Raw genomic sequence first — 13,840 nt, 5'->3', positions numbered from 1 at the left:
ATTCTGGTGCATGGAATCTTCAGACATGTCTGATGATATTGAGAATGAAATGAGCATAACCTGTATCAGTGCACTGTATACTGCTCTGTCTGAACTACCTTGTAGAGATGATGAGGCCAATGTAGAGGTGTGGTCTTCCCAGATTGGAGCATGCCAACCTTGTGGCCTTCCAAGATTGGAGCATGCAATTATGCATCCATGGATCCATGACTACCATGGTGTTCCATACTGTGGACAATATATCACCTGACCTCATCTTCGATTTGTGTACCTGAACATAACATAAACTTTTTTGAGATCCAGAATGGTCCAAAATAAACCATTGGATCTTTGAAAAAAGAACCAGGTTGAATAAAATCCCATCCCCTTCTGAGCTGCTGGAATTGGAGTGATTACACCAGTGGTAATATTTGACTGACCAACATAGGGCCAGGCAGTTTTATTTGCTCCACAGGGAGGCTGTTAGTGAAAAAAACAAAAACACCTCAGGAGAATGATGATCTGTCCTAGATCTATAATGCCTCTCAGCCAGGACTCTGAAGTGGAACTGTAGCTGTGATCCCAGTAGAGAAGCAAACTAGTTCCCATCATGTCAGGAAGACACATTTTCTTACTGCTTTCTATGGCTTAGACACAGGTTTGGGGGCAAAACAGGCCTGTTCACCTCAGTGCTTTCCTCCACAAAGGGCAGAGGACAGCCTTCTTGATACCTGAGACTTGCCGTTACTGACTGCGAATGAAAGGAACCATAGCAAGAGAAAGAACTCTTCCAATCTGTTGCTTGGCTAACCCAGCTGATCTTATCCAGCTGAGTGACAAATAATGATCCCCCAAAAAAGTAATGAGAATGTGATACATTCATACGACTCTCAGATGTGTTTATCCAATGACACTAATTGAGATCTAGTGCTCCCTGATTATAAAATAAATAGGCTTAAGAATGATCTTGGTTTTTCTAGCCATACCATCCTTAAGTGCAGCAAAAGCATTAAAGATCAGAATAGTGGTGACAGTATATAATTGCTCTACAGGTGCTTAAATATCGTGTGGATTCTCCTATTTATCTGTGCCCCTTAGGCAAAGGATAAAGGGTTAGTAATGAAAAGAACATCATAATAAGACCTGCACTTACTTAGCCAGGGATTGCGCCCAAACTAGGACATGCAAAAACTGAATGATTTATTACGCTAATAAAGTAAATATAAAATATGAAACCCCACTGTTATCACTATATAGCTTTCAAATATTGTTACAAGTATTAGTTGGTGTGCAGGGGGATACCGCCCAGAGGGTGTTTTTTTCTCTGAGGGTGGGGCTGACAATACCTAGGCTGCCCCACATACTCACCAGGCCGCAGGGTGCAGTATCCTGTGCAGGCCTAAATTCCCAGGAAATTGATCCTGACTGGCATCACCTTCCGTCCTTGCAGTACCACTTACCTTAAATTACAATCTAATTATTATTGCCCTAGTTGTCTTTTATTTTCTACAACAACTGATCAACACGCTCAAAACACTTCTTTCCCCGGTTTATCTCCATTTCTGTTTCCTTGATTGATTTGGACTGAATTTATTTACCTTCTCATGAAGTCTTAAATTAATTGATGCTACATTACTTCTGCGATAGATAATATAAACAATGAGTTGTGTCTTTAACATTGCTACATCAGGCAGCAGACTGGCGGGATTACCATTCCACCCATACTGCTGTGTCACACTTTTGAGTCATCGTACATATAAATATGCATTCCGCCCATGTTTAGTCTTGAAACCACGTTGTACGTTAAATGTACAGTCTGAACGGGCAGGCAGGTGGGTGGCTCTAGAACGGTGTTCGTGTTGTACTGTGGTTTTTGTTTATTAAGCAATCTTTATCGAAAGCCCCGTCCCACAAAGTAAAACTCTAGTGTTGACTAAGTTTGTCTAACAAATTGCCTGAGATTTTATCCTCCTCCGCGTATAAAGGATGACAAAACCTACAGCTGAGTATTGTTTTGTGGACAAGGCCTGCTACTCTCACCTGGCTGTTTTTTTTTTTTTCTTCCTTCATACATCACAGGAGTACTGCGTGAGACGGAGAAAGAGAAAGCGCAGGCAAACTTTGTACTTAAAGGAAAAGATTCTATTTATCGGACAAAAAACTTCACGTATGAACCAAATGACTTTGACCGGCTGCTAGACCTCAACCGGTATAATGTGCTGAACAACAAAGACCAGATTAGGAATGTGCTAAAGATCGCATTGGACCGTAGGAAAAAAAAAGTGACCAAGCCATTTACTTGGTCAAAACTTGAAAAACTGTTTTCATAGTCTACAGTGTGCAAACACCCGTTTTTACACTCAGGTCATGACTCCATATTTACTGTATTATTAAAGATTGGAAGCATATTGCACATGAACTTATGCATACATGAGTAAATTAAGGCAAATTTATGTTTGTGGGAATAAGTGGCAGTTGTAATGAAGAAATTTCACAGTGGGATCTAAAGCAGAAATTATATATAGTGACTTGCGCTATATATATTTTTATTACAAATGAAACATAGATTCAAACTCATTCATTATTGATTTTTTTAAATAAAAACTCGAAAATGCTGCTTGCAGAAATATTAATTTGCTGCAGACTAATACATGGTAGAACTACATTTTGCTGCAGTAACCGCTTGGGGCATACTTGCATACTCTCCCTAAAGTTGCGGGAGACTGCCCATTTTTCCGTTAGTTCCCCGAATTCCCAGAAGAGTAGGAAAATATCCTGCATCCTACCCACTTCCTAATGAAGTGGGGAAAATGGGGAGATAATACGGGGAATCTCAGGTTGGCAGGGATACATGATGTGAATGGTATCACTTTAGACCCACCTCTAATCTGCAGACCCACAAATCAGAGAATGGGAAGAGCCACCCGCTCCCAAATCTGTCAGCAGCATCTCCCCTATGTTCTTCTCCCGGAGAGGAGATAAATAAAATTGGCAAGTATGGCTTGGGGTAGGATTCACAATGTTTGGGAGTGATTGTTGCCCCTTCATACTTGCAGGTTTGCTACAGGTTGGTTGGATGACACTTGTAGACCCCTGAGGAAAAACATCCCCACAATATAATGCTGCTACCCCATACTTTACTTTTGGAAAGTGTTTACTGAGAAATAGGCAGTGTTAGGTTTGCACCACACACAGCGTTTAGAATAGGCTCAATTTGTGTCTCATCTGACCACAAAACCTTATCCCACATTTTAGCTGGGTCGCTCTGTTTTCTGGTAAACTTCAAAAAAGTGCTGCATTAACAACAGGGCAGTCACCCACTTGAATCCACACATGGTTATATCACCAGCGTGGAACTAGAGCACTAAAGTGTGTTTAACACATTTGTGGTGATGGTAGTATTTACACATTATACTTTTTAATAACTTCTCCCACATATATTGACAATTTAATTAGTAGGGGCCCTACACAAACCTTTGTCCGACTCCACTTCACACTTGGGGGCAAATTTAACAAGTGATATTCTTGTTATCACTCTATCCAAATGTTAAGTGGCGCTCCAGCCAATCAGCTCCTGTCGGGTTTGAAAAATGACAAGAGCTGAATGTCTGGAGCACTATTTATCATTTGAAACTAGTGATGTGCACCGGACATTTTTCGGGTTTTGTGTTTTGGTTTTGGATTCGGTTCCGCGGACGTGTTTTGGATTCGGACGCGTTTTGGCAAAACCTCACCGAAAAATTTTTGTCGGATTCGGGTGTGTTTTGGATTCGAGGTTTTTTTACAAAAAACCCTAAAAAACAGCTTAAATCATAGAATTTGGGGGTCATTTTGATCCCATAGTATTATTAACCTCAATAACCATAATTTCCACTCATTTCCAGTCTATTCTGAACACCTCACAATATTATTTTTAGTCCTAAAATTTGCACCGAGGTCGCTGGATGGCTAAGCTAAGCGACACAAGTGGCCGACACAAACACCTGGCTCATCTAGGAGTGGCACTGCAGTGTCAGGCAGGATGGCACTTCAAAAAAATAGTCCCCAAACAGCACATGATACAAAGAAAAAAAGAGGCGCACCAAGGTCGCTGTTGTGACTAAGCTAAGCGACACAAGTGGCCGACACAAACACCTGGCCCATCTAGGAGTGGCACTGCAGTGTCAGGCAGGATGGCACTTCAAAAAAATTGTCCCCAAACAGCACATGATGCAAAGAAAAATTAAAGAAAAAAGAGGTGCAAGATGAAATTGTCCTTGGGCCCTCCCACCCACCCTTATGTTGTATAAACAGGACATGCACACTCTAACGAACCCATCATTTCAGCGACAGGGTCTGCCACACGACTGTGACTGAAATGACTGGTTGGTTTGGGCCCCCATCAAAAAAAGAAGCAATCAATCTCTCCTTGCACAAACTGGCTCTACAGAGGCAAGATGTCCACCTCATCATCATCCTCCGATTCCTCACCCCTTTCACTGTGTACATCCCCCTCCTCACAGATTATTAATTCGTCCCCACTGGAATCCACCATCTCAGGTCCCTGTGTACTTTGTGGAGGCAATTGCTGCTGGTGAATGTCTCCACGGAGGAATTGATTATAATTAATTTTGATGAACATCATCTTCTCCACATTTTCTGGAAGTAACCTCGTACGCTGATTGCTGACAAGGTGAGCGGCTGCACTAAACACTCTTTCGGAATACACACTGGAGGGAGGGCAACTTAGGTAGAATAAAGGCAGTTTGTGCAAGGGCCTCCAAATTGCCTCTTTTTCCTGCCAGTATACGTACGGACTGTCTGATGTGCCTACTTGGATGCGGTCACTCATATAATCCTCCACCATTCTTTCAATGGTGAGAGAATCATATGAAGTGACAGTAGACGACATGTCAGTAATCGTTGGCAGGTCCTTCAGTCCGGACCAGATGTCAGCACTCGCTCCAGACTGCCCCGCATCACCGCCAGCGGGTGGGCTCGGAATTCTTAGCCTTTTCCTCGCACCCCCAGTTGCGGGAAATTGTGAAGGAGGAGATGTTGACGGGTCACGTTCCGCTTGACTTGACAATTTTCTCACTAGCAGGTCTTTGAACCTCTGCAGACTTGTGTCTGCCGGAGAGAAAGATACAACGTAGGTTTTAAATCTAGCATCGAGCACGGTGGCCAAAATGTAGTGCTCTGATTTCAACAGATTGACCACCCGTGAATCCTGGTTAAGCGAATTAAGGGCTCCATCCACAAGTCCCACATGCCTAGCGGAATCGCTCTGTTTTAGCTCCTCCTTCAATGTCTCCAGCTTCTTCTGCAAAAGCCTGATGAGTGGAATGACCTGACTCAGGCTGGCAGTGTCTGAACTGACTTCGTGTGGCAAGTTCAAAAGGTTGCAGAACCTTGCACAACGTTGAAATCATTCTCCACTGCGCTTGAGTCAGGTGCATTCCCCCTCCTTTGCCTATATCGTGGCCAGATGTATAGGCTTGAATGGCCTTTTGCTGCTCCTCCATCCTATGAAGCATATAGAGGGTAGAATTCCACCTCGTTACCACCTCTTGCTTCAGATGATGGCAGGGCAGGTTCAGGACTGTTTGGTGGTGCTCCAGTCTTCTGTACGTGGTGGCTGAATGCCGAAAGTGGCCCGCAATTCTTCGGGCCACCGACAGCATCTCTTGCACGCCCCTGTCGTTTTTAAAATAATTCTGCACCACCAAATTCAATGTATGTGCAAAACATGGGACGTGCTGGAATTTGCCCAGATGTAATGCACGCACAATATTGCTGGCGTTGTCCGATGTCACAAATCCCCAGGAGAGTCCAATTGGGGTAAGCCATTCTGCAATGATCTTCCTCAGTTTCCGTAAGAGGTTGTCAGCTGTGTGCCTCTTCTGGAAAGCGGTGATACAAAGCGTAGCCTGCCTAGGAACGAGTTGGCGTTTGCGAGATGCTGCTACTGGTGCTGCCGCCGCTGTTCTTGCTGCGGGAGGCAATACATCTACCCAGTGGGCTGTCACAGTCATATAGTCCTGAGTCTGCCCTGCTCCACTTGTCCACATGTCCGTGGTTAAGTGGACATTGGGTACAACTGCATTTTTTAGGACACTGGTGACTCTTTTTCTGAGGTCTGTGTACATTTTCGGTATCGCCTGCCTAGAGAAATGGAACCTAGATGGTATTTGGTACCGGGGACACAGTACCTCAATCAAGTCTCTAGTTGCCTCTGAATTAACGGTGGATACCGGAACCACGTTTCTCACCGCCCAGGCTGCCAATGCCTGAGTTATCTGCTTTGCAGCAGGATGACTGCTGTAATATTTCATCTTCCTCGCAAAGGACTGTTGGACAGTCAATTGCTTACTGGAAGTAGTACAAGTGGTCTTCCGACTTCCCCTCTGGGATGACGATCGACTCCCAGCAGCTACAACAGCAGCGCCAGCAGCAGTAGGCGTTACACTCAAGGATGCATCGGAGGAATCCCAGGCAGGAGAGGACTCGTCAGACTTGCCAGTGACATGGCCTGCAGGACTATTGGCTTTCCTGGGTAAGGAGGAAATTGACACTGAGGGAGTTGGTGGTGTGGTTTGCAGGAGCTTGGTTACAAGAGGAAGGGATTTAGTGGTCAGTGGACTGCTTCCGCTGTCACCCAAAGTTTTTGAACTTGTCACTGACTTATGATGAATGCGCTGCAGGTGACGTATAAGGGAGGATGTTCCGAGGTGGTTAACGTCCTTACCCCTACTTATTACAGCTTGACAAAGGCAACACACGGCTTGACACCTGTTGTCCGCATTTGTGATGAAATAATTCCACACGAAGAGCTGATTTTTTTTTGTATTTTGACCAGGCATGTCAATGGCCATATTCGTCCCACGGACAACAGATGTCTCCCCGGGTGCCTGACTTAAACAAACCACCTCACCATCAGAATCCTCCTTGTCAATTTCCTCCCCAGCACCAGCAACACCCATATCCTCATCATTCAACAGTGACATCTTCAATTTGACTATCAGGAACTGGACTGCGGGTGCTCCTTCCAGCACTTGCAGGGGGCGTGCAAATGGTGGAAGGGGCAAGCTCTTCCCGTCCAGTGTTGGGAAGGTCAGGCATCGCAACCGACACAATTGGACTCTCCTTGGGGATTTGTGATTTAGAAGAACGCACAGTTCTTTGCTGTGCTTTTGCCAGCTTAAGTCTTTACATTTTTCTAGCGAGAGGATGAGTGCTTCCATCCTCATGTGAATCTGAACCACTAGCCATGAACATAGGCTAGGGCCTCAGCCGTTCCTTGCCACTCCGTGTCGTAAATGGCATATTGGCAAGTTTACGCTTCTCATCAGATGCTTTCAATTTTGATTTTTGGGTCATTTTACGGAACTTTTGTTTTTTGGATTTTACATGCTCTCTACTATGACATTGGGCATCGGCCTTGGCAGACGACGTTGATGGCATTTCATCGTCTCGGCCATGACTAGTGGCAGCAGCTTCAGCACGAGGTGGAAGTGGATCTTGATCTTTCCCTATTTCTCTGACGTCCTAGGTGATGCTGGGAACTCCGAAAGGACCATGGGGAATAGCGGGCTCCGAAGGAGGCTGGGCACTCTAGAAAGATTTATGACTACCTGGTGTGCACTGGCTCCTCCCACTATGACCCTCCTCCAAGCCTCAGTTAGATCTTGTGCCCGGCCGAGGTTGGATGCACACTAGGGGCTCTCCTGAGCCCTTAGAAAGAAAGTATAGATTTAGGTTTTTTATTTTCAGTGAGACCTGCTGGCAACAGGCTCACTGCAGCGAGGGACTAAGGGGAGAAGAAGCGAACTCGCCTGCTTGCAGCCGGATTGGGCTTCTTAGGCTACTGGACACCATTAGCTCCAGAGGGATCGACCGCAGGCCCAGTCCTTGGTGTTCGGTCCCGGAGCCGCGCCGCCGTCCCCCTTACAGAGCCAGAAGCAAGAAGAGGTCCGGAAAATCGGCGGCAGAAGACATCAGTCTTCACCAAGGTAGCGCACAGCACTGCAGCTGTGCGCCATTGCTTCTCATACACACTTCACACTCCGGTCACTGAGGATGCAGGGCGCTTGGGGGGGGCGCCCTGAGCAGCAATAAAAACACCTTGGCTGGCAAAAATATCACAATATATAGCCCCAGAGGCTATATATGTGGTAAATACCCCTGCCAGAATCCAGAAAAAAGCGGGAGAATAGGCCGCGGAAAAGGGGCGGAGCTATCTCCCTCAGACACACTGGCGCCATTTTCTCTTCACAGTGCAGCTGGAAGAAAGCTCCCCAGGCTCTCCCCTGTAGTTTTCAGGCTCAAAGGGTTAAAAAGAGAGGGGGGGCACTAAATTTAGGCGCAATATTGTATATACAAGCAGCTATGGGGGAAAATTCACTCAGTTATAGTGTTAATCCCCACATTATATAGCGCTCTGGTGTGTGCTGGCATACTCTCTCTCTGTCTCCCCAAAGGGCTTTGTGGGGTCCTGTCCTCAGTCAGAGCATTCCCTGTGTGTGTGCGGTGTGTCGGTACAGCTGTGTCGACATGTTTGAGGAGGAGGCTTATATAGTGACGGAGCAGATGCCGATAAATGTGATGTCGCCCCCTGTGGGGCCGACACCAGAGTGGATGGTTAGGTGAAAGGTATTAACCGACAGTGTCAACTCCTTACATAAAAGGGTGGATGACGTAACAGCTGTGGGACAGCCGGCTTCTTAGCCCGCGCCTGCCCAGGCGTCTCAAAGGCCATCAGGGGCTCAAAAACGCCCGCTCATTCAGATGGCAGACACAGATGTCGACACGGAGTCTGACTCCAGTGTCGACAAGGTTGAGACATATACACAATCCACTAGGAACATCCGTGACTTGATCCCGGCAATAAAAAATGTGTTACACATTTCTGACATTAACCTCTAAAAATGGGTTTTTATGTTTGGGGAGAAAAAGCAGGCAGTGTTTTGTTCCCCCATCAGATGAATGAATGAAGTGTGTGAAAAGCGTGGGTTCCCCCTGATAAGAAACTGGTAATTTCTAAAAAGTTACTGATGGCGTACCTTTTCCCGCCAGAGGATAAGTTACGCTGGGAGATATCCCCTAGGGTGGATAAGGCGCTCACACGGTTGTCAAAATAGGTGGCACTGCCGTTTTAGGAACGGCCACTTTAAAGGTACCTGTTGATAAAAAGCAGGAGGCTATCCTGAAGTCTGTATTTACACACTCAGGTACTAGACTGAAACCTGCAGAGCGTGCTGCTGCAGCGTGGTCGGTGACCCTGTCAAACATACTAGTTTGCTAACATGAGAACATATTAAAGACGTCGTCTTATATATGAGGGATGCACAGAGGGATATTTTGCCGGCTGGCATCCAAAATGAATGTAATGTCCATTCTGTCAGGAGGGTATTCGAGACCTGTCACTGGACAGGTGATGCTGACTTTAAAAGGCGCATAGAGATTCTGCCTTATAAGGGTGAGGAATTATTTGGGGATGGTCTCTGGGACCTCGTATCCGCAGCAACAGCTGGGAAGAAATATTTTTACCTCAGTTTTCCTCACAGACTAAGAAAGCACTGTATTATCAGGTACAGTCCTTTCGGCTTCAGAAAAGCAAGCGGGTCAAAGGCGCTTCCTTTCTGTACAGAGACAAGGGAAGAGGGAAAAAGCTGCACCAGTCAGCCTGTTCCTAGAATCATAATTCTTCTCTCGCTTCCTCTGAGTCCACAGCATGACGCGGGGGCTCCACAGGTGTAGCCAGGTACGGTGGGGGGCCGTCTCAAAAATTTCAGCGATCAGTGGGCTCGCTCACAGGTGGATCCCTGTTTCATTCAAGTAGTATTTCAGGGGTACAAGCTGGAATTCGAGATGTCTTCCCCCCGCCGTTTCCTCAAATATGCCTTGCCGACAACTCCCTCAGGCAGGGAGGCTGTGCTAGAGGCAATTAATAAGCTGTATTCCCAGCAGGTAATACTTAAGGTGCCCCTACTTCAACAAGGACGGGGTTACTATTCCACACGGTTTGGGGTACCGAAACCGCATGGTTCGGTGTGACCCTTTTTTATATTTAAAATCCTTGAACACATACATAAAAAAATTCAAGTTCAAGATGGAATCGCTCAGGGCGGTTATTGCAAGCCTGGACGAGGGGGATTACATGGTATCCCGGGACATCAAGGATGCTTACCTGCATGTCCCCATTTACTATCCTCGCCAGGAGTACCTCAGATTTGTGGTACAGGATTACCATTACCAAGTCCAGACTCTGCCGTTTGGACTGTACATGGCACCGAGGGTGTTACCAAGGTAATGGCCGGAATGATGATACTCCTTCGAAAAAGGGGAGTTTTTAATGATCCCGTACTTGGACAATCTCCTTATAAGGGCGAGGTCCAAGGAGCAGTTGCTAGTCGGGGTAGCACTATTTTGGAAAGTGCTACAACAGCACGGTTGGATTCTAAACAGTCCAAAGACACAGCTGTTTCCTACGACACGTCTACTGTTCCTGGGGATGGTTCTGGACACAGACCAGAAATAAGTGTTTCTCCCGGAGGAGAAAGCCAAGGAGCTGTCATCTCTAGTCAGAGACCTCCTGAAGCCAAAACAGTTATCGGTGCATCATTGCACGCGAGTCCTGGGAAAAATGTTAGCTTCCTACGAAGCAATCCCATTCGGCAGGTTCCATGCAAGAACTTTTCAGGGGGACCTGTTAGACAAGTGGTCCGGATCACATCTTCAGATGCATCGGCTGATAACCCTGTCTCCAAGGACCAGGGTATCTCTACTGTAGTGGCTGCAGAGTGCCCATCTTCAAGAGGGCCGCAGGTTCGACATACAGGACTAGGTCCTAGTGACCATGTATGCCAGCCTTTGAGGCTGGGGGGCAGTCACACAGGGAAGAAGCTTCCAGGGACTTTGGTCAAGTCAGGTGACTTCCCTACATAAATATTCTGGAACTGAGGGCCATTTACAATGCCCTGAGTCAGGCAAGGCCTCTGCTTCAAAACCGGCCGGTCCTGATCCAATCAGACAACATCACGGCAGTCGCCCATGTAAACCAACAGGGCGGCACAAGAAGCAGGATGGCGATTGCAGAAGCCACAAGGATTCTCCGATGGGCGGAAAATCATGTGTTAGCACTGTCAGCAGTGTTCATTCCCGGAGTGCACAACTGGGAAGCAGATCTTCTCAGCAGACACGACTTCCACCCGAGAGAGTGGGGACTTCATCCAGAAGTCTTCCAAAGGATTGTACACCATTGGGAAAGGCCACAGGTGGACATGAAGGCGTCCCGCCTCAACAAAAAGCTATAAAAGATATTGCGCCAGGTCAAGGGACCTTCAGGCGATAGCTGTGGACGCTCTGGTAACACCGTGGGTGTACCAGTCGGTTTATGTGTTCCCCCCTCTGCCTCTCATACCAAAGGTACTGAGAATAATAAGAAGGCGAGGAGTAAGAACGATACTCGTGGTTCCGGATTGGCCAAGAAGAGCCTGGTACCCAGAACTTCAAGAAATTATATCAGAGGACCCATGGCCTCTGCCGCTCAGACAGGACCTGCTGCAGCAGGGGCCCTGTCTGTTCCAAGACTTACCGCGGCTACGTTTTGATGGCATGGCGGTTGAACGCCGGATCCTAAAGGAAAAGGGCATTCCGGAGGAAGTCATACCTACGCTGATTCAAGCCAGGAAAGATGTAACTGCAAAACATTATCACCGCATATGGCGGAAATATGTTGCTTGGTGTGAGGCCACAAAAGGCCCCAACAGAGGAATTTCAACTAGGTCGATTTCTGCATTTCCTACAAGCAGGAGTGTCTATGGGCCTAAAATTAGGCTCCATTAAGATACAGATCTCGGCTCTGTCGATTTTCTTCCAGAAAGAATTAGCTTCAGTACCTGAAGTTCAGACATTGTAAAAGGAGTGCTGCATATTCAGCCCCCGGTTGTGCCTCCAGTGGCACCTTGGGATCTCAACGTGGTGTTGAGTTTCTTAAAATCACATTGGTTTGAACCACTAAAAACCGTGGATCTAAAATATCTCACGCGGAAAGTGGTCATGTTATTGGCCTTGGCTTCGGCCAGGCGTGTATCAGAATTGGCGGCTTTGTCATATAAAAGTCCTTATCTGATTTTCCATATGGATAGGGCAGAATTGAGGACTCGTCCCCAGTTTCTCCCTAAGGTGGTATCAGTTTTTCACTTGAACCATCCTATTGTGGTGCCTGCGGCTACTAGGGACTTGGAGGATTCCAAGTTACTGGACGTAGTCAGGGCCTTGAAAAATTATGTTTCCAGGACGGCTAGAGTCAAGAAAATTGACTCGCTATTTATCCTGTATGCACCCAACAGGCTGGGTGCTCCTGCTTCTAAGCAGACTATCGCTCGCTGGATCTGTGACACGATTCAGCAGGCGCATTCTGCGGCTGGACTGCCGCATCCTAAATCAGTGAAAGCCCATTCCACAGGGAAGGTGGGCTCATCTTGGGCGGCTGCCCGAGGGGTCTCGGCTTTACAACTTTGCCGAGCTGTTACTTGGTCAGGGGCAAACACGTTTGCAAAATTCTACAAATTTGATACCCTGGCTGAGGAGGACCTTGAGTTCTCTCATTCGGTGCTGCAGAGTCATCCGCACTCTCCCGCCCGTTTGGGAGCTTTGGTATAATCCCCATGGTCCTTTCGGAGTCCCCAGCATCCACTAGGACGTCAGAGAAAATAAGATTTTACTCACCGGTAAATCTATTTCTCGTAGTCCGTAGTGGATGCTGGGCGCCCATCCCAAGTGCGGATTGTCTGCAATACTTGTAAATAGTTATTGCTAACTAAAGGGTTATTGTTGAGCCATCTGTTGAGAGGCTCAGTTGTTTTCATACTGTCAAACTGGATATAGTATCACGAGTTGTACGGTGTGATTGGTGTGGCTGGTATGAGTCTTACCCGGGATTCAAAATCCTTCCTTATTATGTCAGCTCGTCCGGGCACAGTGTCCTAACTGAGGCTTGGAGGAGGGTCATAGTGGGAGGAGCCAGTGCACACCAGGTAGTCATAAATCTTTCTAGAGTGCCCAGCCTCCTTCGGAGCCCGCTATTCCCCATGGTCCTTTCGGAGTGCCCAGCATCCACTACGGACTACGAGAAATAGATTTACCGGTGAGTAAAATCTTATTTTTAACCTCCACATTTTTGATCTCCATTTTTTAATGTGTGGAATTATATGCCAGTATCAATGGCCTACTACTATATATACTGCGCACAACTGAAATGCACCACAGGTATGGATGGATAGTATACTTGACGACACAGAGGTAGGTAGAGCAGTGGCCTTCCGTACCGTACTGCTATATATAGTATACTGGTGGTCACTGTCAGCAAACTGCAAAACTAAAATGCACCACAGGTATAGAATGTAGATGGATAGTATACTTAATGACGACACAGAGGTAGGTACAGCAGTGGCCTTCTGTACCGTACTGCTATATATAGTATACTGGTGGTCACTGTGTCAGCAAACTGCAAAACTAAAATGCACCACAGGTATAGAATGTAGATGGATAGTATACTTAATGACGACACAGAGGTAGGTACAGCAGTGGCCTTCCGTACCGTACTGCTATATATAGTATACTGGTGGTCACTGGTCAGCAAAACTCTGCACTGTACTCCTTCTATATAATATTATACTGGTGGTCCCCAGTCCCCACAATAAAGCAGCACTCTGAGCACAGATATGGAGTGTTTTTCAGGCAGACAACATATACTGGTGGTCACTGTCAGCAAAACTCTGCACTGTACTCCTGCTATATAATACAGCTGCTCCCCAGTCCCCACAATTAAGCAGTGTGAGCACAGATATATGCAGCACACTGAGCACAGATATGGAGC

At 46.7% G+C, this 13,840-nt stretch overlaps 1 protein-coding gene across 1 annotated transcript in view; it reads left to right on the top strand.

The window, feature by feature from the left end:
- PLA2G4F (phospholipase A2 group IVF) overlaps positions 1-2,595 on the top strand; it is a 136,162-nt gene extending 133,567 nt beyond the window's left edge. The window contains exon 20 of the mRNA XM_063947505.1: positions 2,059-2,595. Coding sequence (XP_063803575.1) covers positions 2,059-2,309 — 251 coding nt within the window. The 3' untranslated portion in view covers positions 2,310-2,595. The remainder of the gene's footprint in view (positions 1-2,058) is intronic.
- The last annotated feature ends 11,245 nt before the right edge of the window (positions 2,596-13,840 follow it).

Source organism: Pseudophryne corroboree, chromosome 12 (assembly GCF_028390025.1).
Source record: "Pseudophryne corroboree isolate aPseCor3 chromosome 12, aPseCor3.hap2, whole genome shotgun sequence".
Lineage (NCBI taxonomy): Eukaryota > Metazoa > Chordata > Amphibia > Anura > Myobatrachidae > Pseudophryne > Pseudophryne corroboree.
Note: the sequence above shows the minus strand (reverse complement) of the source record. Positions and strands in the feature narration are given on the sequence as shown.